The 27,431-nt window shown below is 46.0% G+C and overlaps 1 protein-coding gene across 1 annotated transcript in view; it reads left to right on the top strand.

Annotated features, from left to right (window-relative positions):
• The window catches only part of afap1l2 (actin filament associated protein 1-like 2), a 138,475-nt gene that overhangs the window by 31,619 nt on the left and 79,425 nt on the right, over positions 1 to 27,431 (top strand). The window contains exon 2 of the mRNA XM_056297008.1: positions 13,881 to 14,009. Coding sequence (XP_056152983.1) covers positions 13,881 to 14,009 — 129 coding nt within the window. The remainder of the gene's footprint in view (positions 1 to 13,880; positions 14,010 to 27,431) is intronic.

The following is a 27,431-nucleotide window of genomic DNA, read 5'->3' on the forward strand; positions in this document are numbered from 1 at the left end:
CAATAAAAAGGCGTAGAAGAAGAGCGGCGTCCATTTTGAGAGAAGCGTTTGAAAGTACTGTGAGCTACTAATAAGACCCGTTAGTTAACGGTTAGTTAACGGGTCTGACCCTTTAGCCGAGCGGTTAGTGACGTCGTCTTGTGGTGCAGCACAACCCGTATCGAATCCCGCACCGGGCAAGAATAACCGGTTACAGTACGAACGTTTAGCCCGACGTTGGCTCGTCTGAATCGAGCTTTAAGCCAAACAACAAGCCGGGCAATTAAGCCGACGCGTCAGAAACACAAGATGGAAGGTGATCGAGCACGTCTTCAGCCGCCTCCAGACCTCACGTGAGAGACGAATTGGCAACGACGTTGTGCCGTAAACCATCTTTACCGGTCATGTTTTTCACCCCCCCTCCCCAATTGTATCCGGCCAATTACCCCACTCTTCCGAGCCGTCCCGGTCTCTGCTCCACCCCCTCTGCCGATCCGGGGAGGGCTGCAGACCACCACACGCCTCCTCCCGTACATGTGGAGTCGCCAGCCGCTTCTTTTCACCTGACAGTGAGGAGTTTCACCAGGGGGACGTAGCGCGTGGGACGATCGCGCTATTCCCCCAGCGCCCTGACCGTCCAGAGGAGGCGCTAGTGCAGCAACCGGGACACATGCTCACTTTCGGCTTCCTACCCGCAGACACAGCCAACTGTGTCTGCAGCATGGCTGTAGTATGGTAGAACTGGATACGGCGCCGCCGCTCAGCCTTGTGCAGCCAGATTTTCCCAGTGGTCACTCGCGGTATTGCAGCGAAAAATCCCCTGCAACCCAAAAAGCGTTTTCCCCATCATAGAGCACCGTTGTAAAAGAGACGCCTGTAAAACTGTTGACAATCGTGGTGAATTATCACTGTTTGTATTGAATATTTTTAAGCCATGGGGTTTGAAATCTTTTAAAATGTTTCCAAAGCCCAGATTTTTTTTTAATTTTTCCTGCGTGACGTCACGGCTGTGTAAGGGCACTCTACGAGGATCTTTGCTAGGTTAAACAAACGCTGCTCGGATGAACAAAAATCAAAGTTAAAGGTGAATAAATGGCACAAAGCTGAGCCTTCTCTTTCGCACGTCACACATTTGAGCTAGCACTTCAGTATGTTTATTTACTACTGTAAACTACTAATAACACACGTTAGCCCCTAGCTAACGGGTCTGACCCTTTAGCCGAGCGGTCAGTGATGTCGCCTGGTGGTACAGTACACCTCGTATTGAATCCCGCACCGGGCAAGATAATAACCGGTTACACAACTTCGCCCTTACTTTAGAGACCAAGGAAATTGCAGCATTCAGCAAAACAATTTATATGTTGTTTGCTTTTAATATTGGGAGCAATCTTTTTATTTATTTAGTGGTATTATTACTTTTTATTTAATTGAATTTTTTATTTAATGTAATTGGATTTTTATTATTATAGGAAACTGTCAAATGTGGCGACCCCTGGGAAACGGGGAACAAGCTGAAAGAAGAAACAGAAGCAGTTGTGGTTTTATTGATATTTATTATATTGTTGAAATCGTGTCTTCGGTAGGAGCTAAAAAGATACACAATGAACAGGAAAATGTTTCTGCACTGTTGCTCGTTCCCTCTCGTCCTCGTACAGAGAACTCTGTGCATTGTGCAATGACCAATGCTTCCGGACCTTAAACACGAGTCTCCCCTTGGCCATGTGTGTTGTGTAAGGTTCTTCATGCAGAAGCAGCTGTATGAAGTGCTCCTGAACTCCGCGTCTTGCTGCTCACCTCTGGGGCAGTCATTGTGCATGTCTCTGTTTCTCAGTTATCTTTTCTGTCATTCAGTCCAGATTCTTTTGGATTTGAAAGCACTCTCCGGCCCTCCCACAGCTCTTTGTATCAATATCTGGTACACGGGCATGCACTGAATTCACAAAGTTGACACTTGCTTATGTCGGTGTGGTCTCTGTGGCACAACACCAGAACACAGACTGGGTTAATCCAGCAATGTTCAAACAATTCCTGAACTTCTGCTGAAGCAAGCATACAGCAAGTGCCGCTGGGGAAACTGAATTTTCAACAAACCATTATTGAGTCGGATACGTACCAAATATCAAACCTAATGCACCAATGACACGCGCTGAATGTAGCGACTCGTGCTGCTGTACCGCTGCACACGGTAGTGCTGTAGAAAGCTGGGTCTTATGGACTGGATGAGGCTCATTCTACTGCTGAGTTATGGTCACGCTACAAAACTCAAGAGCTCGAGTCTGTCAGATTGACCTGAGTCTGATCGACTCCAATCACAGAACTCAATCCATCCATCCATCCATTATCCAAGCCACTTATCCTGCTCTCAGGGTAGCGGGGATGCTGGAGCCTATCCCAGCAGTCATTGGGCGGCAGGCAGGGAGACACCCTGGACAGGCCGCCAGGCCATCACAAGGCCCACACACACACATTCACACCTAGCGACAATCTAGTACGGCCGATTCACCTGACCTACATGTCTTTGGACTGTGGGAGGAAACCGGAGCCCCTGCAGGAAACCCACGCAGAGAACATGCAAACTCCACACAGAGGACGACCCCCAAGGTTAGACTCCCCTGGGGCTCGAACCCAGAATCTTCTTGTTGTGAGGTGACCACGCTAACCACTGTGCCACCATGCCGCCCGAACTCCATCTAGTTTAACATTGTGTTTCTATTCATCGCTAGCCAACTCGACATGGCTGTGGGAAGTGAAGTCCACATGGGCCAACTGTGGAACCCCTCCATGGTGACTTATGCTTTGTTTGATTAGCCTTTTAAGGAGAATAAGGTCAATAAGTGTACTCAAGAATAATAAAAACTCCTATTGTTGTTTTCTATATGCTTTGCTTCTAGTATGAACTATAGGCTGAAAAATGGTTGCCTCATTGTTTTTATTTTTTTTAACTCTAACTAGCAAGCCAATGTACTTATTGCTGTATACTCTGCAAAAGAGTTTAATACAAGTTGACCAACTTTGAATCTAGAAACTCCACATTACATTCAAATAACCTACTGATTTATTAACGTGACAAGTCATCAGCATGCTGTGATGGAAATACAGACATGCTGTCTGTCACCACGCATAAAGAGAGAGAAGAAGCTTCTAGCATTTATTGTCAGTTAAGGTTTGTTGATTGACAGGTTGATGTAATATTTACCAACATGTCATGTTACAATTTATGAGCGCTCCATTTTGCAGTGTTTAAATCTTGGCAATATCTGTTAAGTGGAGTCTGGAAAGAGCTAGCGGGTGGCGTTTCACAAGCGTCTAAATTATAACTGAATATTTACACTGATATCATGACCTCCCAAGAAGTGCTAATACTCCATCCACTCTAACATAAATTACAGCGTTATTGGTCGCATTGAGTTACAACAGAGGCATATCATTTCATGTTTTTCTGTTATTCGGATCATTTCTGTGATATTACTCTGCATGTGTTTGTGTTTGAAGGGTTTTTGTTTTCTTTGTGAGAAACATTTTTTTCAATAGAATTAAGTGTACTTTTGCCTTTAACGGCCGTGGCTCTGAACCAAACAAGACATCCAGGTTGGGGCTGCAGTAGGACTGTGGATTTTAGGGATTATGGTTGTTTTTGAGCACTGTCCCACGCTGCTGGGAAGGAGTTGGAGTCATCGAGCTCTGTGTGGAGTTGGAAACTGCCAGGAATCTTTGGTTCCACACTGTTCTCCCACCGGCAAGTTCACTGTTCCCCAGTCAGCATCTGGAGGACAAATGGGTATTTTAGACTCATGCAAGCGTAGATAGACTGACGAGTGAAGGTTAGATGGATGGCTGTACGTATGTATTGGTACATATCAGGCAGGGTCACACGTCGCTGGTGCGTGCATATCGCTAAGAAAGCTAACCCTAACCCTAACCCTAACCCATATAACAGCTCTCTGAGCGAGACATGGGCTTCTTGCAGGCCTAGAAAAAAAAGCCATGTGAGCAAATCCGTGGCTATTTCCAACATCTGCCCACATCCCAAAATATGACTGTGATTCAGAGAGTAAGGGAAGTGTCCCGAGCAGACCTCAAAGAGTCCAAGCTGAACAAGCAAGAGAGCTGGCTTGCATTTCATCAGTGTTCATTGCATCATTAGATTCAAGAAGCCTACTGAGCCGCATAGGTCAGTAGGTGAGAACGTTGGCTTTCACGCTGGAGATTGGGGGTTGGAACGAGTCCCCAGTGCGAGTCCATGACGTAGACTCCTAATGCTATACAAGCCAACTGCCTCTCAGATTCATGCCTCTTTGGATAAAAGTGTCTATTAAATTGTGAGAAGTATTAACATTCAGTGTTCCATAGAAGACTCTGGGGGCTTGTTTGGTTGTCCATCCATTTCCTTCTTTCAGCAGGGATCAAAAGTAGAAAACATATTACGTCATTTTATATAACGGAATTTTTATTGGTGGACATCATTTCATATTATAGTGTTTTGAAGGAAGGGGGCAGATCAACTTAGACACTGGTTGGAAATAAAAATGAACACATCCATCCATCCATTATCCGAACCGCTTGTCCTGCTCTCAGGGTGGCGGAGATGCTGGAGCCTATCCCAGCAGGCATTGGGCGGCATGCGGGGAGACACCCTGGACAGGCCGCCAGGCCATCACAGGAGCAAAATGAAAATGAACACAATGAGATGGAAATCATGTAAGATGGCTGGAAAAGTAAAAAGGCATTGGACAGAACTTTAGGAAAGTAGAGGCCAACTGAACAAGAAGGAAATATGAGGACAAATATGCTGAGAGGCTAGAGATGTGCCAGTATAATACTTCCAGCTCTCCACAGCTCATGAACGGTCATCCAACGGTTTGATTAGCTTACTGTATTGGGGTTTCTAACAACACTGCGTTTTTCAACTCCATCCTGGAGACACTACGTGTTGTTGGAAGTATCACATTTGTGACACATCCCATAATGTTCAGGACACTTTTATTTGCCAGTATGAACCGAAGCTTGTTATGTCCCAACACCCTGTGGTGATGGATTAGTTTGGTGTTAATTTTGACTTGACTTTCAGGACTTAGGAATCAGGCACATTTATTTGTCATTTCATTCCATGCGCATGCGCACATGAAATTAAACGAAATATCGATATAGAGACATAAAAAAAGAAATTGCTGTCCAAGAGAGCGAACGGCAGGATGACTGTCGGACTGCCGGTCTGCTGGGCACAGCTCCAGGCAGGGCCGTGGTCCCTGGGCCCACCGGACACAGTAGACCTAGGCTCCCACAGCCAATCCAATGTCAGCTCTCCCAGGCAAGCACCTTCAACACACCTCCGCACACTCCACACGACGACACCAAAAACACAGTCAATGCCAGGCGAGGCCGCCGCCAGACCGCCCTCGGTATTATTGGAACTGCCGTCTGCATGGGCTAGCAGTTAGCTTAGCCTGACCCGCTTCAGCGTCCTACCAGACTGCCCCTCGGTGTTTCCTCCTCGGACGTAGCTCCAGGCAGGGCCGTGGTGCCTGGGCCCACAGGACGCAGCAGACCAAGCTCTCCCAGCTGATCCAGCGCCAGCTCTCCCAGCCATCAAACGAAGACACAAACTTAGACACAGATGTGGACAAAGACGCTGCATGGACGGTGCTGGGTGAGGCCTCTGCAAACGCAAGTTCGCGTCGCCATCTTCCCACACCAGAAGACTTTATTTTGATAGTTAGGCATGCTCACAACAACTAGTTCTTGGGTTGGGATTACGCTTCCCCTGGTGAGCTTTGGAAGAAAAATCAAACATTTGAACCATGTGTGGTTAGATAACCAACCTGATAACGTTACAATGGGGATTTCTGCAGGGAACCAACCCAGTGAAGAGCAAAACCGTTGAAAATTGACACCTGAGTTAATTGTGTATAATTAGGGGTTGACCGATATGGGGTTTTATTTTCAGGGCCGATACCGATTATGGGTAAGTTGTTGAGGTCGATATCCAATATTTGGGGCCGATTTGGGTTGTTTATTAGTCCAAAACTCACCTTCCACCCTTTTGCTTTCATAATTTAGTACTACGTGTTTGTAGCTATAGCGTTATAAAGCTTAGTGGTTCTTCTTCAGTAAGCCCTGTGATGGTCTGGCGGCCTGTCCAGGATGTCTCCCTGCCTGTCTGCTGGCATAGGCTCCAGCATCCCCGTGACCCCGGGTAAGGATTAGCGGTTTGGGTAATGGATGGATGGACGCTATGACGTTAGCTAGATAATAATCCAGCCAAGCTTGCTTAGCCAGTTAGCTTGACCTGCCCCGCTTCCGCCTCCTGTCAGACGCGGAAGCGGGCTTACAGGAAGTGAATATTGCACTAATATTGGACAGATGCATTTCTGGTATAATGTCACACACCAGCACGTGTATTTGCTTGACTAAAACCAAATCTAGCTCATTTTGTAAACCAAACTGTTCAAGTGGATAAACAAGGCTCTGCCGTTGAGTGTCTCTGTACATGAGGATGATGCACAGGGGGAATTTCCATTCTGCAGCCACAGGTTGCATGTCCTGTTGTTTCTCTCTCTATCTCATCTAGATGAACAAGCAATGGCACTGTTACATAATTTGACATGTTTGGGCTGTGTTTTCTTTTTTTTTTTGTCATTTACGTTTGAGACAGAGATAGCGCCGGGGGTGAGCGGGTAGATGCCTGGCCACGGCTGGACAAAAGAACAGAACACGAACAAAAGGTTAATCTTGGCAAATAGGACTGATAATCAAAATTGGGTTTAACCCTAATTCAGTGGAACCGCCCCTCAAATTTGACGTACCGAAGGCTTCGTGGCAGGGGTTTCAACCGGAGAAAGCACGACTTCCACAGGAGACGGGCAAAAGAATCTGACCAGAGAGGCTGTGCGCAAATAAGAGAAAGTGTTTCCAGCGACTGTGTTTGGTGACACCCGGGTTGTTGTCATGCTCTATTTATACCTGTCAGTCTACCCTGTTTGACCCAGGCTGTGGTTAACAGAGGAGCTCTTGCTGCAGTGTGGCTGCAGCCTCCACACAGTCCCACACAGTCCATCATTTCTCCCATCCCACCGAGACTACCCACACATTCCTGCATCTCGTGGAGGCTGCTGCTGCTTCCATTTGAGTGTGTGCATGTGTATGTGTGTGTGCATGTGTGCGTGCATGTGTGCATGTGTGTGTGAGCATGTGCTAACATGTACATCTGCACAACAGGCCAATGCATCTTAACTGACAGGAACTTCTTCTGACACTTTCATAACACGGCTGGTTGCCGCTAACCGGTGATCTTTAGCAGAAATGAAACATGTCAGAACATCTTTGGTAGAGAGGGTGCGATTCGTAAAGAAGGCGTTGTTAATTGAAATGCAATTGAACAGAAAAAAAATCCAACATGTAAAAGCAATTGATCGGCTGCTTTAAACAGACAACAGGCAGGCTAATTTAAACATCAGCAAGCCGAGGTTATTGCATCAGCCATGACTGCTTCTCAGTTGCGAGTGCTGCTTATCTCCTTCCAGAAAATACTTTGTCTCATAGTGTAGTATGCATAAAAAAAATGTAGACTGCAACCACCCACACACCCACCCAACACTATTAATAGAAGCAAAGCAGTGCTCCTCATCAACTGACAGGAGGTGATACGTAGCTATATTGCAGCGCTGTGATGGGCACGTTTTCGATTAAAGGCCAAACTTGGCCAAATGAATCAGGGTGAATGTGTGTCTATGGAGCTGTATGTACAGCACGTGCATATTTATACATACATGTACGTTTATATAATTGTGGTTATTTCAGAATCAGAAACACTTTGTCGTTTCAGTTCATGCACTCGCGCACACGAAACGAAATGAAACGTAGTTTCCCCCAGCCCACAGCAGTGCAACACAAAGACAAGAGCACATATCCAAACTAGCCAGCCAGGAGGACTGTGGGAATCTGCATGGGCTAGCAGCTAGCTTAGCCTGCCCCGCTTCCGCGTCCTGTCAGACCGCCCTCGGTGTTTCCTCTTCGGGCACAGCTCCAGGCAGGGCCGTGGTCCCTGGGCCCACAGGATGCAGCAGACCAGGCTCTCCCAGCTGATCCAGCACCAGCTCTCCCAGCCATCAAACCAAGACACAACTTAAACGCAAACGTGGACAAAGACCCTGCATGGACGGGGCTGGGTGAGGCCGCCGCAAACGTGAATCCGCGCCGCCATCTTCCCACACCGGAAGCGGAAGTTTATATGTTTATTTATATAAATATACAGACATTCCCTGCCTCAACTCTGAATTTAAGCTCTGGCTTGCTTTGATGAATTGTGCCCCTCTATGCACTTTTAAACGTTTTATCCATTTAACACATTTCCAGATGTTTTCTTTTTTTGTTGTCACATGTGCTGCCTGTTTGTTTTCTTTCTTTCTTTCTTTTTTGAACCCTCTGTTGCAGAGTTTGCATTTGTGTTTCAAGGTGCTAGATTAATAAAGACGACTTGAGTTGTCTTTAAAGAAAAGAAATGGAAAAAATTAGACTGAAATCCATCCTGAAAGGGTTTTACTTAAATGTGAGCAAACCAGCAGCTGGACGAGGGGGTCATGATGGGGTGTGGACAGCGTTCCTGATGTCCTGCTGCACACATTTTAGCTGATAGCAGCGTATCTGTCATTCTACGGTATCATCTGAATCAGGCACACATGGTCGTTCGTGTCAGTAAGACGTTTTCCAGGTTCAGTACAATTGTGGATACACCACCTCTGAGGGGCAAGTTAGCTAGATAATTATTTAGCTAACATTATAACATCTAGCTTAAGTTATAATATCTAGCTAACATTATAACATCTAGCTTAAGTTATAATATCTAGCTAACATTATAACATCTAGCTTAAGTTATAATATCTAGCTAACATTATAACATATAGCTTATAAGTTATAATATCTAGCCAACATTATAACATATAGCTTAAGTTATAATATCTAGCTAACATTATAACATCTAGCTTAAGTTATAATATCTAGCTAACATTATAACATATAGCTTAAGTTATAATATCTAGCTAACATTATAACATATAGCCTAAGTTATAATATCTAGCTAACATTATAACATCTAGCTTAAGTTATAGTATCTAGCTAACATTATAACATCTAGCTTAAGTTATAATATCTAGCTAACATTATAACATATAGCTTAAGTTATAATATCTAGCTAACATTATAACGTTAGTTAGATAATTATCTAGCTAACGTTATAACACCGAGGGCGGTCTGACAGGACGTGGAAGCGGGGCAGGCTAAGCTAGCTGCTAGCCCATGCAGACCGGCAGTTCCCACAGTCGTCCTGGCCGGCGTTCCTTCTCCTGGACAGTGTTTTTTTTTTCAGTTTAGATAGTTTGGATATGTGTGGTCTTGTAGTTTTTGGGGATGTGTTTATGTCTTTGTGTAGCACTGCTGTGCTCTGGGGGAAACGGAAATGAAACGACAAAGTGTTTCTGATTCTGACTCTGACTCTTCACTGAGACGCCTCAGTTTAGCTTGGCTTTTTTTATCCATTCATCGGATGGTTTTGGCCTGAGAGCGTGCAGCGTGGTTGAGATGTGTGACGGTGTCTCGGATTCCTTGCGGCCTCTCTGGAGAAGTGGCTTGTTTGTGCTGTGGAGGCTGTGGCCACCTCGCTGGATGTGCCGGTGGCACCCGGCCAAGTGGTAGCCCACAGAGAGGGCCCGGCCGCAGCCTCCCGTCCTGTCAGCTGACTCCGTTTCCCAGGGTCCCTCAGTCCAAAAGGCCACTCGAGTCAGTCTCTGCAAACATACAAGCAGGAGAATGAAATAATAATAACAATAATAATAAAAACGTTTAGATACACAACGAGCAGTTAACGATCAGCTAAACAACAACTGTGAACGTGTTCAGCTGGGTTTGTGTTTTAACAAGTGGCAATGTCATTAGCTCATCTCCTGTGTGTGTGTGTGTGTGTGTGTGTGTGTGTGTGTGTGTGTGTGTGTTTAAAACAGTGTGAGACACAGGGGAGTGTGTGCAGGGGTCATGGTTGTTGTGTGGTCTGCATTAGTTTTCATAGCTCTGATATTTGACAGTGTAGTGTCGGTTGGGTTTCACACAGGGTGTGCCGCGTCGCTTGTCATTTTATAGCCTCGCAGTATTTCTGTTGCTGTATCAGAGGGCGATGTGTGTGACTTGTCATTGTTCTGGTGTCCAGTGTTTAAAAATAATCATTCTAAATTATATATTTGTGACATTTTAATAGGTACAGCTCTGACTCGTATGTCGCGCCTCTGTGCGCCGGTCTCCATTTGGTTTTGACAAAGACACAAACAGGAACTATAAGGACGTCAAGGCAAGTCCACTTGATCTGTATTGCCCATTGTCACAAACTACAAATTAGCCTCAGTGGGCTTTACAGCCGCACAACATCTTGCCCTTAGACCCTCACGTCGGATAAACAGTAATGTACGTAGCATAAACATGGATTTACTTTAATGCATCTTACAAGCAGAATGTTTTTAGACTTTCATCCGTCCATCCATTATCCAAACCGTTCATCCTGCTCTCAGGGTCGCGGGGATGCTGGAGCCTATCCCGGCAGTCGCCGGGTGGCAGGCGGGGAGACACCCCGGACAGGCCGCCAGGCCATCACAGGGCCCTGCTGGTAGCCAAGGGATGGAAAAACACCAGTTCAATGTCATTTCGCCACACAACTATGAGGTGAAATGAACTTGCACAAACAAAATCAGAAATCCAAAAACGAGACACGGATAAATCTCACCACCCACCCACCCCCATCAGGTCTCCACCATAGAGTTCCACTCTGTGAGTCCCAGAGAGAAAGCCATTTATCTAAAACCAGGAATCCTCACTCGCTCTAAAATGGAGCAAGCCAGCAGTTCAGACAGAGTAACCTACCATAGGGGTCATCATTATCCCTAGACTTCAACAGTCCAGACCAGGGGTGGGCAGTCTTATCCAGAAAGGGCCGGTGTGGGTGCAGGTTGGTGTTCCAACCAAGCAGTTACACACCTGTGTCTCCTAATCAAGTCCCTCAGCCAAGACTCTACTGGTTGATTAGTAGGATGAGGTGTGTAACTGCTTGGTTGGAACACAAACCTGCACCCACACCGGCCCTTTCCGGACGAGACCGCCCACCCCTGCACTATCATAATCTAACTATGATAGCCTTCCTGTTCAGATAACAGGTCAGGGATGTGCATGAAGCGAGGCGAATGGCTGTGTTGCAGCTTTACATTAGAGGCGCTGTGGATGTTGGAAGAGTTGATTAAGCTGTAACCACCAAATGGGTTCGTTAAAAAGATTTGCTGTGGGGGGCGTCTGGGTAGCGTGGCGGTCTATTCCGCTGCCTACCAAGACGGGGATCGCCGGTTCGAATCCCCGTGTTACCTCCAGCCTGGTCGGGCATCCCTACAGACACATTTGGGCCGTGTCTGTGGGTGGGAAGCCGGATGTGGGTTGGTCGCTGCAGGGGGTCACAGGGGGCAGTACGTAGGTAGAAGCGTGGATGTGCTATGGGTTCCCCAGTTCCACCTAGAGTGGCCAACTTGTGGAAGTGGAAAAGAGGGCTATACACCTAGCCATTGGTTCAGATTTGTGGGCGACACCTGGGTTAAAATCAAATCTCAGGGGCGTCCGGGTAGCATAGCGGTCTATTCTGTTGCCTACCAACACGGGGATCGCCGGTTCGAATCCCCGTGTTACCTCAGGCTTTCTCGGGCTACAGATGCAATTGGGCCGTGTCTGCGGGTGGGAAGCCGGATGTGGGTATGTGTCCTGGTCGCTGCACTAACGCCTCCTCTGGTCAGTTGGGGCACCTGTTCGGGGGGGGGGGGGTAACGATCCTCCCACGCCTTACATATATGGGAGGAGGCATGTGGTAGTCTGCAGCCCTCCCCGGATCAGCAGAGCGGGAGGAGCAGCGACCGGTAAGGCTCGGAAAAGTGGGGTAATTGGCCTGATACAATTTGGGAGTAAAGGAGGGGGGGGGAAAGATTTACTGTGTTCCTAATACCTTTGCATTGAATCAGGTGCTGACAGCCAGAATGGCTCTTCATGTTTAACCGTTTGCATGTTTTAGTGTAGTAGATATCATAGAAACAAGTTATTCCAAAATGCATCGACGCAAATGAGTAACACGGAAAACAATGGGGGGGAAAATGAAAGTGGGCACTCGGCGGAACATTTCAAACCCTCCACGCTTGTGAGTTCTCCATACAGTGTAAGCGTTTTAGTAACCGCACCAATATCTGCCCCACCTTTTCCTTTTATAACATTCCTTCTTTTTATTTCCATTCTGACCCATCTTTTCTTTTTGAAGCGCTCGCACACTGAGGCCCTCTGTAGCAAGGGGCCTATTCATGAGGCCAACAGACAGTGAGGGGAGGACAAAGAGCTCCCCACACAGCCGAGAGGCTCTCAAGCTCCGCGCTGACCCTTGAAGGATGTGTGTGGGCCGGGCCCAGACACAGTGGCCCCAATAACCCTGGCCTTGGCTCCTCCCTCCTCCAGCCTTGACCTTTCACTAAACCCATCTGGCTGTCAAAACAAGCTCGGATTGACTTGCACAAGTCAATAGTATACAGGGATGGAGGGAGAAGCTGAAATCAGCGCCTAAAAAGGAACCAGACGCACCAAGTAACTTGCTGTGCCAACAAACAAATTGTAATAATGGGCTCTGTTGTTACTCGTCCCTAATAATGAAACTTGGCTTCCAGTCCCAAGGGGATTACATACTGTACAAACCCTGTCGCGCGATTAATAGCATGGAGACAGGACGGTGAATTAATGCAAAGATGTTTATCTCCTCATACTCAAGTTGAACTCCTTGTTTCCAGTGTAAGGGGATGTAAGACTCTCAGTGCCGTTACTTAAACCCTTCGGTGCCTGTACAGGATCAATGGGTTTTTCTGGTTTGGAGGGGGGTATAGACTAAATCCATCGGTTTATTCATCTTCCGGTTTGCCAGAGTTATTATTATTATTATTGTCATGATTATAATTTTTATCAGAATTATTGCCGCTGCCGGTGTGGGGAGATGGCGGCGCGAATTGGCATCGGTAGTGGCCTTGCCCAGCACCGTCCATGCAGCGTCTTTGTCCATGTCTGCGTCTAAGTTTGTCTTCGTTTGATGGCTGGGAGAGCTGGCGCTGGATTGGCAGAGGGAGCCTGGTCTGCTGCGTCCTGTGGGCCCAGGGACCACGACCCTGCCTGGAGCTGTGCCCGAACAGGAAACACCGAGGGCGGTCTGACAGGATGTGGAACCCGGGCAGGCTAAGCTAACTGCTAGCCCATGCAGACCGGCAGTTCCGATAACACCGAGGGTGGTCTGGCAGCGGCCTCACCTAGCCTTGACTGTGTTTTTAGTGTCGTGGTGTGGAGTGCGGGGAGGTGTGTCGAAGGTGTCTGGCTGGGAGAGCTGGCACTGGGTCAGCTGAGGGAGCTTGGTCTGCTGCGTCCTGTGGGCCCCCAAGGACCACGGCCCTGACCGTCGCTGTGCCTGAAGAGGAAACACTGGGGGTGGTCTGACAGGACGCGGAAGCGGGGCAGGCTAAGCTAACTGCTAGCTCATGCAGACCGGCAGTCGCGACAGTCATCCTGGCTGGCGTTCGTTGTCCTGGACAGTGTTTTTCTTTTTGTTTAGTTTGGATATATGTGTTAGTTTGGAAATATGTGTTCTTGTAGTTTTTGGATATGCGTTCTTGTCTTTGTGTTGCACTGGTGTGGGCTGGGGGGGGAAACAATGTTTTGTTTCGTTTCATGTGCGCAAATGCATGAAATGAAACGACGAATAAAGTGTTTCTGATTCTGATTCTGATCAATAAAGTACTCACACCGCGGAAGATTGGTGAGCTAGAGGAATGCTGTTTACATCATTTCGTGTTTGTCTCTGCTTCCAGTGCTGGACCAGCTCCTGGCGGAGCTCCATCGGTTCCTGTTCGTTCTGGACAAGGAGAACCTGAGTGGGAATGCCACCATCCATAAGGGCTTGCTCACTGATCTCCTCCAGTCCTACAGGACCTGCAATGGTATGGAACATAACCTCACACATACTTGGACAGATAGGCCCATGAATGAAGACAGGAAGACCCCTGAGGGGTAATTAGGTCACTGTGGCAGCAGAGCATAGAGGCGTGGGTTGGTTTAAAATAAGGAAAAAGCATTTAGAATGAAGGAACTATGCAGAAACATAATTACAGATAAAATGCCTTCATGATTTTAACAATTGTTCTAGCTGAAAAAATAACTTTTGTCCTTGCAGCTGCTGACAGAGTAACAGCTTTATAGATGTTAACAGTTTTTCAAACATTTACTGGCTAGAGCAAAATGCATGTACGCAGGATATGCAAAACGTGTATCATCAGCTGTTATAGACTATGAATATCTTTATATTGGGTGAGAATATATATGTTAAGCTTAGCGACAGTTATGGGTGCAAGTCCATAGATACTGGGGTGGCATCCAGCACTATGCGTGGGAACCTGTGCCCCCATCCACAGGGGTAGTGGTTGTGTCAGGAAGGGCATCCGAAGTAAAATTTTGCCATATCAGTATGTGCATTGACAAGACCGTACTGGATCGGTCAAGGCCCGGGTTAACAGCGGCCGTCATTGGTGCCGATGGAAACTGTAACACCGTGGCGACCCCTGACAAATAGGGAACAAGCTGAAAGAAGAAGAAGATATAGAAGTATGGGTACCTGTGGGTGGTAGATGTGATTGTCCTCATGATAAATTCAACGAACAACAAGATGCTTCACACAGCCGTTATGAGGGAGACAAATCAAAACTTGTTCTTATAGTCGCACGTTATGATCAAACCCCTCCAACTGCATGTCGGGGCATGGAAGGCCCTGAGATGCATGTGACGTAGGCAAAATATGTACTGTCCAGCGTGCCAGACCAGTAAAATACGAGGCAAGTGGAAAGAGACATCAGCATTGAGCAGCTTCAGCCCCTCCCAGACTACCATCAAAATTCTCTTGACAGTTTTATCCTTCTTGTAAAATGTGGGTAGGCACAGACAGGCCAAAAGTGCTTGCTCACTTGTTAAATAGATAAAACACGAGAAGCACTTGATATTTTTTGGAGTTGTCCAACAGAGATGCGTGTGAAACAATCCTGCTATTGACAGACACACAAACATCCTTTGTCTCCGTATTACTCAAGATGGGACCGAGAGATGGGTCATAGTAGATCAAGCGTAGTCCTCATCGATGTGTGAGCCCATTCACAGGCTGGACAAGGGTAAAGGGCTAAACGCAATAAGGTGTAGGACATTTTACAAGTACATGTGACGGGCAAAAGACATGGAAGATTTTGTCATGGCGAGAAGCACTGCTAGCCAAAAGAGGTGGGCTCGAACTCCTAAAGGAAGACATTATTCCACCCAAAGGGAATGATCCTCCCACGTGCTACGTCCCCCTGGTGAAACTCCTCACTGTCAGGTGAAAAGAAGCGGCTGGCGACTCCACATGTATGGGAGGAGGCACGTGGTAGTCTGCAGCCCTCCCCGGATCGGCAGAGTGGGGTGGAGCAGAGACCGGGACGGCTCAGAACAGCGGAGTTATGGGCCAAGTACAATTGCGGGGGGGGGGGGGGGGAAAGAGGGGGGGGGAACAAAAACAAAGCAAAAGCAAAAAAAACGAACTTGTTTCTATGATGAGAAACATCTCTGGTACAGTTCAGTGGCTGAACGTGAAGTTAATTTTCAGAAAGCTGGTGAACAACCATAATGTAGCAAATCCAGGGGGCAGTCTGGGAGACCGCTGCCATGGCCGGGACGCGAACCTGTGTCTCCCGCTCCGCAAGCGACAACGTTAACCAGTCGACTAAAGGACCAACGTGTCTACTTATCCATGCACGCTACAATAACTTTTAACTTTTCCGACATCTCACTGTCACGGCTGCTGCTGCCCGGGGTGCCAACGCTAACTGCCTCCCCTCCACGGACTTACTTCTCGAGACCACTTTCCCTTGGTTGAATCCAAAGGTTTTTTAGGATTTCCCCCCCTTTTTCTCCCCAGTTGTATTTGGCCAACTACCCCACTCTTCCGAGTCATCCCAGTCACCGCTCCATGCCCTCTGCTGATCCGGGGAGGGCTGCGGACGACCGCATGCCTCCTCCCATACACGTGGAGTCACCAGCCACTTCTTTCCTCCTGACAGTGAGGAGTTTCGCCGGGCGGATATAGCGCGTGGGAGGATCACGCTTTCCCCCCCCCCCGAACGGGCGCCCCGACCGACCAGAGGAGGCGCTAGTGGAGCGATCAGGACACATACCCACATCCGGCTTCCCACCCCTACACACGGCCAATCGCGCCTGTATGGACGCCCGACCAAGCCGGGGGTAACACGGGGTTTCGAACCGGCGATTCACATGCTGGTAGGCAGCAGAATAGACCGCTACGCCACCCGGACGCCGCAGGTTCATTTCTATTTTTTATCAGATAGGAAAGAGGAGGCTAAAGTTGGTAACACTTTAGTATGGGGAACATAAAAAAAACTTAATTACTAGTGAATTAGTAATGATCAAGATGTCACTTTAGTATAGGGAACATATTCTAAGTAACAGAAACTTAATTACTAGTGAATTAGTAATGATCAAGATGTCACTTTAGTATGGGGAACATATTCTAAGTAACAGAAACTTAATTACTAGTGAATTAGTAATGATCAAGGTGTCACTTTAGTATGGGGAACATATTCTAAGTAACAGAAACTTAATTACTAGTGAATTAGTAATGATCAAGATGTCACTTTAGTATAGGGAACATATTCTAAGTAACAGAAACTTAATTACTAGTGAATTAGTAATGATCAAGGTGTCACTTTAGTATGGGGAACATATTCTAAGTAACAGAAACTTAATTTAGAGTAATGTAACACTATGAACACTTGTAGATTTGTGTGTTGTTATGTAAGAACAGACCATATTCATTAAGTGTTAGTAAGGGAGAATAACTCTTCTTGTGGTACTACCACCTTATAAAGGCCATACTAAGCAAAGCATATTGAGATGGTACTACTAATAAGCAATACTTCTGAGGTTATAGAGGGAAAACTCATAGTTAATGGCTTACTGGTTGTATAATAAGGCCATGCAGAATAAGGCATTACTGAGTACGTAATGACCAATTAAGAGCCAATATGTTGCTAATTTGCATGCTAATAAGCACCTAATTAATGGTGACTACGTTCCCCATACTAAAGTGTTACCCACAGTTAATAACGTAGCTGCTGAAGTACTTTCACCAGGAGTGCCTCCTTAAACACAGTGAAAGTGTGCTGTGTTCCATGTGGTCAGTGACAATTGCAAAACAAGTGCATCATTCAACAAGCCTCGCTGCTAAGAACTGATACTGAAATAGGAACAATTCCTCTAACGGTGGCAGCGCAACTTGTGTCAGTCGAAACAAATGCTGGTGACAAATGCAACTGTACACTTACACTACCGTTCAAAAGTTTGGGATCACCCAAACAATTTCGTGTTTTCCATGAAAAGTCACACTTATTCACCACCATATGTTGTGAAATGAATAGAAAATAGAGTCAAGACATTGACAAGGTTAGAAATAATGATTTGTATTTGAAATAAGATTTTTTTTACATCAAACTTTGCTTTCGTCAAAGAATCCTCCATTTGCAGCAATTACAGCATTGCAGACCTTTGGCATTCTAGCTGTTAATTTGTTGAGGTAATCTGGAGAAATTGCACCCCACGCTTCCAGAAGCAGCTCCCACAAGTTGGATTGGTTGGATGGGCACTTCTTTGAGCAGATTGAGTTTCTGGAGCATCACATTTGTGGGGTCAATTAAACGCTCAAAATGGCCAGAAAAAGAGAACTTTCATCTGAAACTCGACAGTCTATTCTTGTTCTTAGAAATGAAGGCTATTCCATGTGAGAAATTGCTAAGAAATTGAAGATTTCCTACACCGGTGTGTACTACTCCCTTCAGAGGACAGCACAAACAGGCTCTAACAGGTACTATTTAATGAAGATGCCAGTTGGGGACCTGTGAGGCGTCTGTTTCTCAAACTAGAGACTCTAATGTACTTATCTTCTTGCTCAATTGTGCAACGCGGCCTCCCACTTCTTTTTCTACTCTGGTTAGAGCCTGTTTGTGCTGTCCTCTGAAGGGAGTAGTACACACCGGTGTAGGAAATCTTCAATTTCTTAGCAATTTCTCGCATGGAATAGCCTTCATTTCTAAGAACAAGAATAGACTGTCGAGTTTCAGATGAAAGTTCTCTTTTTCTGGCCATTTTGAGCGTTTAATTGACCCCACAAATGTGATGCTCCAGAAACTCAATCTGCTCAAAGAAGTGCCCATCCAACCAATCCAACTTGTGGGAGCTGCTTCTGGAAGCGTGGGGTGCAATTTCTCCAGATTACCTCAACAAATTAACAGCTAGAATGCCAAAGGTCTGCAATGCTGTAATTGCTGCAAATGGAGGATTCTTTGACGAAAGCAAAGTTTGATGTAAAAAAAATCTTATTTCAAATACAAATCATTATTTCTAACCTTGTCAATGTCTTGACTCTATTTTCTATTCATTTCACAACATATGGTGGTGAATAAGTGTGACTTTTCATGGAAAACACAAAATTGTTTGGGTGATCCCAAACTTTTGAACGGTAGTGTAGATGAAATGCCATATACGTTTTATTTTTAGCCCAGTTTTTTTTAAATTTGTTTGTTAGTTAATTTGCTATTTTTTTAATATCATAGTCCACTTACAATGGCAAGCTGATTTCTTCAAGAATGTACTTCCAGATTAAGCTTAGTTAATGAAAACTATCTATGTATGTTCTGCCCCAACATTTTGTAAAACCTTGAAAAGCATTGAATAGTTGTTACATGAGTTGAAGTCCGCTGACTACTACTACTACCACTACCACTACTACTACTACTATCACTACTACTATCACTACTACTACTACTACTACTACTGCTACTACTACTACTACCACTACTACTACTACTACTATTACTATCACTACTACTACCACTACCACTACTACTACTACTACTACTACTACTACCACTACTACTACTACTACTACTACTATTACTATCACTACTACTACTACTATCACTACTACTACTACTACTACTACTACTACTGCTACTACTACTACTACCACTACTACTACTACTACTACTACTACTACTACTACTACCACTACCACTACTACTACTACTACTACTACTACTACTACTACTACTACTACTACTACTGCTACTACTACTACTACTGCTACTACTACTACTACCACCACTACTACTACTACTACTACTACTACCACTACCACTACTACTACTACCACTACTACTACTGCTACTACTACTACTACTACTACTACTATCACTACTACTACTACTACTACTACTACTGCTACTACTACCACTACTACTACTACTACTACTACTACTACTACCACTACCACTACTACTACTACTACTACTACCACTACTACTACTACTGCTACTACTACTACTACTACTACCACTACTACTACTACTACTACTACCACTACCACTACTACTACTACTACTACTACTACTACTACTTTCGGCTGCTGCCGTTAGGGGGCGCCACAGCGGATCATCCGTTTCCATCTCTTCCTGTCCTCTGCATCTTCCTCTGTCACACCAGCCACCTGCATGTCCTCCCTCACCACATCCATAAACCTCCTCTTTGGCCTTCCTCTTCTCCTCTTCCCTGGCAGCTCCATATTCAGCATCCTTTTCTCGATACACCCAGCATCTCTCCTCCACACATGTCCAAACCATCTCAATCTTGTCTCTCTTGCTTTGTCTCCAAACCGTCCAACCTCCTCTAATATACTTGTTCCTAATCCTGTCCTCCTTCATCACTCCCATCATCTTCAACTCTGCCACCTCCAGCTCCACCTCCTGTCTTTTCATCAGTGCCACTGTCTCCAAACCATATAACATAGCTGGTCTCACTACCGTCTTGTAAACCTTCCCTTTAACTCTTGCTGGTGCCCTTCTGTCACACATCACTCCTGACACTCTTCTCCACCCACTCCACCCTGCTTGCACCCTCTTTCTCACCTGTACTCCCCGTTACTTTGAACAGTTGACCCCAAGTATTTAAACTCATCCATCTTCATCACCTCCACTCCTTGCATCCTCACCATTCCACTGTCCTCCCTCTCATTCATGCATATGTATAACTAACTAATTGTAACTACAGACTTTCATTCCTCTTCTCTCCATTGCATACCTCCACCTCCCCAGGCTCTCCTAAACCTCCACCCTACTCTCACTACAGATCACAATGTCATCCACGAACATCATAGTTCACGAGGACTCTGGCCTGATCTCGTTCGTCAACCTATCAATCACCACTACAAACAAGAAAGGGCGCAGTGACATAATCCCACCTCCACCTTGAACCCATCCGCCATGCCTACCACACACCTCACCACTGTCACACTGCCCTCATACATATCCTGCACCACTCCTACATACTTCTCTGTCACTCCCGACTTCCTCATACAATACCACACCTCCTCTCTCGACACCCTGTCGTATGCTTTCTCTGACTCTACAAAGACTCCTTCTGGCCTTCTCTATACTTCTCCATCAACACTCTCAAAGCAAACATAGCATCTGTGGTGCTCTTTCGTGGCATGAAACCATACTGCTGCTCTCTGATCATCACCTCTCCTCTTAACCTAGCTTCTATTACTCTTTCCCATATCTTCATGCTGTGGCTGATCAACTTTATACCTCTGTAGTTGCTACAGTTCTGCACATCGCCCTTGTTCTTGAAAATCGGTACCAGTATGCTTCTTCTCCACTCCTCAGGCATCCTCTCACTTTCCAGGATTGTGTTAAACAATCTAGTTAAAAACTCCACTGCCATCTCTCCTAAACATCTCCATGCCTCCACAGGTATGTCATCAGGACCAACTGCCTTTCCACTCTTCATCCTCTTCATAGCTGCCCTCACTTCCTCCTTGCTGATCCACCCCACTTCCTGATTCATTAGCCCCACATCATCCAACCTTCTCTCTCATCTCTATCCTTGATCGCCCTTACCGGCTGCACCCCCTTCCCAGCACGGTCCCTCTGTCTAGCCAATCGGTACAAGTCCTTTGCTCCTGCCATAGTGTCTAACCTCTCATACAACTCACCATACACCTTTTCCTTTGCCTCCTTTCTTCTCCTTACGCCACATCTCCTTGTACTTCTGTCTACTTTCTTCATCTCTCAGACTTTCCTACATTTGTAGATGTAGGCATATGACCATTGTTTTAGTTGGAGGTAATGCAAGAGAAAAGCAGACATCTAATAGGTTTTAGGCTTCAAACTCTGTTTCTGGGCCGCTCCGTTGGCCGAGCGGAGTAAACCTCCGTTCTTGCAGTCCGCTCGTCACGTGGCTGGGAGGTTCGTATCCCAGACTCGCCGTAACCGGTCACGGCCAGAGCGTCCACGGGGTAAGGCCTTCATTAGGCCACCCTTACCCGAGAGATAGTGGGTGTAGATCGGTGTAGTGTTGGGGGACTCGTCGTTCTCCAGCGACCCCTCTGGCCCACCCGGGCGCCTGCAGCCAAGCAACTGAAAGCGTTCTCCCTACGCCTCCTTCGCGGCCTGAAGGTGGTGCAACCCATGCCAGGAGGCTTCAGCGTGTAAAATAGCGAGAGCAGCCGACATGAGTTGGAAGGAAGCTGGTGTTACGACTATCTCCTTCCTGAGGAAACGTGACCCAGGGGAGTTATTCCACAAGAGTTCCGGCCATATGCCATTGGGTTAATCGGGTGGGATAAGGGGGGAAAACTAGAAATAAATTTAAGAGAGAAAAAAAAACTCTGTTTCTGGGCATGTTCTCAGTGAAATAAATAACGAATACATGTTATTCCCAGTACTTCTGGAAGTTATTACATCAAAGAGCCTTCCACGAGATTCCCAAGCATCTACTTTGTCACAGACAGAGCACACAAGGACACCATTCTGGTTCTCAAGCTTTAGTTCTAGCTAACATTTTTTTTATGTTTTTTTTGGGGGGGGGGATTTCCCCCCCCTTTTTCTCCCCAGTTGTATCCGCCCAATTATCCCCCCTTCCGAGCCGTCTCACTCGCTGCTCCACCCCCTCAGGCGATCCGGGGAGGCCTGCAGACTACCACATGCATCCTCCGATACATGTGGAGTCACCAGCTGCTTCTTTTCACCTGACAGTGAGGAGTTTCACCAGGGGGATGTTGCACATGGGCGGATCACGCTATTGCTCCCAGTCCCCGCCCCCCCCGGAATAAACGCCCCGACCGACCAGAGGAGACGCTAGTGCAGCGACCAGTGGAGCTGTCACGATCATGAAATTTTAGTTGACGATTAATTGTCATACAAATAATCGGGATTAACGATTTAATTGTCTTTTTTGTTGTTATTTGTGGGGGGGGGGCGTTTCCCCCCTTTTTCTCCCCAATTGCACTTGACCAATTACCCTATTTTCTGAGCTGTCCTGGTTGCTGCTCAACCCCCTCTGCTGCACCCCCTTCCCAGCACGGCCCCTCTGTCTAGCCAATCGGTACAAGTCCTTTGCTCCTGCCATAGTGTCTAACCTCTCATACAACTCACCGTACACCTCCTTTCTTCGCCTTACGCCACATCTCCTTGTACTTCTGTCTACTTTCTTCATCTCTCAGACTTTCCTACTTTTTCTCCGCCAACCTCTTCCTCTGTATACTTTCCTGTACTTCCTCATTCCCCTACCAAGTCATCTTGTCTTCCTTCCTGTCCAGGTGACACCCCAAGTACCTTCCTAGCTGTCTCCCACACTATTTCTGCAGTGGTTGACCAGCCATCTGGCAACTCTTCACTACCACCCAGTGCCTGTCTTACCTCCTCCCTGAACTCCACACAACAGTCTTCCTTCTTCAACTTCCACCATTTGATCCTTGGCTCTTTCTTCGTTATTTTCCTCTTCTTGGCTCGCCAAAGTCATCCTTCAGACCACCATCCAATGCTGCCCAGCTGCCTATTTGCATTCTCTGGCCAACAGTACTGGTGGTGGTTGTTGGTAACCCAGGCCTCGACTGATCTGTTATGGAAATCAGATTTATGATTAGCATATTTGATTTGGCTATTTAATTTTTTTTAAAAAAAATTTACGCCAGTTGCCCTTGTTGACGCAACCCTCCCCATTATCCGGGCTTGGGACTGGCACTGAGAATGCACTGGCTTGTGCATCCTCATTTGCTGGGTTTAAGTCCTTGCATAAAAAAAATCAACATAAATCAGTATCTGACAGAATAGAGAAACCATCAGCACTAAGGTTTCCAAAGGAATGGATTAAGAACCACTGATTTATAGGGAGACTAAAGGCAGAAGTTCATTGGAAGCATCTGAGGCGCACATTTTGTAGAACAGCAAATGCTCTAAATGGCCTCAAATGGCATATGTCAGTTGTCACTGTCAGTGCATCTTGGCCATTATGCTGCAATTAGAAATTAGGAAGTGATGTTACTTTGACCTTAACCCAGAGGTCACTAGGTATACTGGCAGTCATGCCCTTGCAGAAAGTCACCGAATGGTTGAATCTGAATATATCCTTATCTTATCTTATCTTATCTTATCTTATCTTATCTGTAACCTTAACTAATCCAAATAATGTAAAAGAAATCACCCGGTTCGATCCCCATGTTACTTCCGGCTTGGTGGGGTGTCCCTGCAGACACAATTGGCTGTGTCTACAGGTGGGAAGCCAGATGTGGGTACGTGTCCTGGTCGCTGCACTAGCGCCGCCTCCGGCCGATTGGGGGCGCCTGTTCAGGGAGGAGGGGGAACTGGAGGGAATCGCGTGATTCTCCCGTGCTCTACGACCGTCTGGCGAAACTCCTCAGTGTCAGGTGAAAAGAGGCGGCTGGTGACTCCACACGTATCAGAGAAGGCATGTGGGTAGTCTGCAGCCTCGGAAGAGTGGAGTAAGCGGATACAATTGGGGAGAAAAAGGGGGAAATTTTTCAAAAATGAAAAAAAAAAGAAAGAAAGAAATCACAGTAAGTTGAATCGGTTCATCTGGACACGATGTTTATTGAGAGAAACGTTTCATCACTCTTGACTCAGATGAGTGATGAAACATTTCTCTCAATAAACGTTGTGTCCAGATGAACCGATTCAACTTACTTTGATTTCCTTGGCTGGCTTATTGAGCATGCATAAAGACAATGTAAGAGAAATATTTTTTTATTTTTTTTTGCAGTAACTTTTGTACTACTGACTACAGAGTGAGTGACTTCAGGGATTTTAAGCTAGCGAATGTTCCCACAATAGATGAGAAAGGTCCAGATTGCAGATTCCATTATAGGACAAATTGGGGAAAGAGTTGTGCAAAAGTGCAGCAATAGCAACCATGGCGTGTTTCGCTCAGCGTGTTTAAATACACATACAAGCGGACACGGTAGGCAGAAAGATCACGTGGCAGGGGAGGGTTATTACTTAATGGAGAACAGGTGAAGGCCTGTGAATGGAGGGAAAGGTGAGCAAGGAAATGGAAGTCTTCCTGATTGAACTCGGTTGAAGACTTTCATGACAATACTACGTAAGTCGAGTTGAGAAAGGGTTAAATTCAGTTTTTCCACAATTCACAGGAGTGCTGACCTGTGACCTCTTCTTGGACTGCTAGATACCATGAATGTGAAGAGGAGCATTAGCCTACCGTCGGAACTCATTTTCTGAAATACTTTCTGCATAGTTTCAGCGGAATTCAGGGTAACTTCATTGGAGCAAACCGATATTTCCCATGCATAGTCCATTGTTCACAGGACATAAAGGGGAATGGGAGAATATCACGTTACTGCTCGTGGACTAACGAGGACATTTTGCTTCCCACATATTGCTTTGTGATCGAGAGACCCAATAGGACTTTTGCCACACTCGGTCTCTCTTTTCCCCCTCTCCGTTTCACACACAGAAACAAACAACGGTCATGCCTTTCCATGTTCAGGTCCTGGACTCGTCTCCATACTTCCTCCCCTGGCTCCGATGTAGGCTCTGAGCTGTATCATTTTTCCATGGCTGCATTTATTCTCTCGAGACTCTCACTTCCTTTCGAGCAGCGGTTTATAAATAGGATTTCGACTCCGTCCTCCAAAAACCTGTTTTCACTGTACAGGCGGAACATCATTTCACTTGACTGCAGTTTAGTTTCACCTCCTGATATCCATTTCAAAGGAGGCACTTTCTCCTGCATATCACCGTAGGCCTCAGTTGTTTGACTTCCTTTCAGGGTATAATCTTAGTCAGCTGAAATGTTTAACGTAATGAGACAACCTTCCTGAAGAGTGAGAGCTGAATTACGCCGGAAGAACAAATTACTTTAACAAGTCACAGTAACCATTTGGAGACACCTCTTATACCAAACCCACAGCGTGCAGCATTACTAGAAAGTCGTGCCGTTCAACTGTTTATGTGCCAACCTTGTTAATGACAACCTTGCACTACATTTGTAATTTCTCCCCCCCCCCCCTCCCCCTTTTTGTCCCAAATTGTATCCAGCCAATTGCCCCAATTGCCCCACATTGCCAATCCGAGGAGGGCTGCAGACTACCACATGCCTCCTCCCATACACGTGGAGTCACCAGCCGCTTCATTTCACCTGACAGTGAGGAGTTTCACCGGGGGGACGTAGTGCATGGGAGAATCACTATTCCCCCCATTTCCCCCTCCCAAGCAGGTCCCCGACCGACCAGAGGAGGTGCTAGTGCAGCGACCAGGACACACATACTCACATCCGGCTTCCCACCCCCAGACACGGCCAACTTGACTGGTTAACGTTGTCGCCCGTGGTGCGGGAGATCCGGGTTTGCTTTCCGGCTGCAGCGGTTCCCGGGCTGCCCCCCGAATTCGCTAGATGGGGGTCGGAAGTGGGACGGTGAGACCGTGAGGCCATCGGAAGCGCGTACACCCGGAAGCGTGAGGGAGCTGATACGCTGAAGCGCGGGGACGCTTCAGCGTATCAGTTACACGTTACACTACTACCCCCCCCCCCTGAAGGAGGGGGTAGTAGTGTAACGTGCACAGATAGACTCACTAGCCCTTGGGTAATGGGTCGGACCTATTAGTCGACTCGTTACCGTAGTCGCCCGTGGTGCAGGAGACCCGGGTTCGCGTCCTGGCTGTGGCGGTTCCCGGGTTGTCCCCCAAATTCACTACATTGTAAAACTCTGTAAGGATGCCGACCAAGCCGGAAGTAACACGGGGATTCGAACCAGCCATCCCCGTGTTGGTAGGCAACGGAATAGATCGCTATGCTACCCGGATGCCCTACACTTGTAACTTCTGATAAGTGGAGAAACTACAGAATTCTTGCATTCAATGCTATGCCCCCCTAACTGAATTCAGCATTAGGGTTTTGCATGCAGTTTCATCTTCTCTGCAAAACAAAGATGCCGATGTGAAGAGTGTGGTGTGTAGAGTGTGATGTGAACAGTGTGATGTGAAGAATATCATGTGAAGAGTATGATATGAAGAACATGATGTGAAGAGTATGATATGAAGAATATCATGGGAAGAGTATGATGTGAAGAGTATGATATGAAGAATATGATGGGAAGAGTATGAGATGAAGAGTATGATATGAAGAATATGATGTGAAGAGTATGAGATGAAGAGTATGATATGAAGAATATGATGTGAAGAATATGATTTGAAGAGTATGATATGAAGAATATGATGTGAAGAGTATGAGATGAAGAGTATTAGATGAAGAATATGATGTGAAGAGTATGATGTGAAGAATATGATGTGAAGAGTATGATATGAAGAATATGATGTGAAGAGTATGAGATGAAGAGTATGAGATGAAGAGTATGATATGAAGAATATGATGTGAAGAGTATGATGTGAAGAGTATGATATGAAGAATATGATGTGAAGAGTATGATATGAAGAATATGATGTGAAGAGTATGATGTGAAGAGTATGATATGAAGAATATCATGGGAAGAGTATGAGATGAAGAGTATGATATGAAGAATATGATGTGAAAAGTATGAGATGAAGAGTAGGATATGAAGAATATGATGTGAAGAGTATGATGTGAAGAATATGATGTGAAGAGTATGATATGAAGAATATGATGTGAAGAGTATGAGATGAAGAGTATGATATGAAGAATATAATGTGAAGAGTATGAGATGAAGAGTATGATATGAAGAATATGATGGGAAGAGTATGATGTGAAGAGTATGATATGAAGAGTATGATATGAAGAATATGATGTGAAGAGTATGAGATGAAGAATATGATGTGAAGAGTATGTGAAGAGTATGAGATGAAGAGTAACTGATAAATATGTTCATTTGACTTCACAGAAAAGCAAATTTAGCCACCAACAGCACGCACAATCATCTTTAAGGGGCGTTTCAGCTCCTCACTCCACGAGTGAAGGCAGTGACAGATTGAATATTAACGGTT

Source organism: Lampris incognitus, chromosome 17, assembly GCF_029633865.1.
Source record: "Lampris incognitus isolate fLamInc1 chromosome 17, fLamInc1.hap2, whole genome shotgun sequence".
In the NCBI taxonomy this organism is placed as follows: Eukaryota; Metazoa; Chordata; class Actinopteri; order Lampriformes; family Lampridae; genus Lampris; species Lampris incognitus.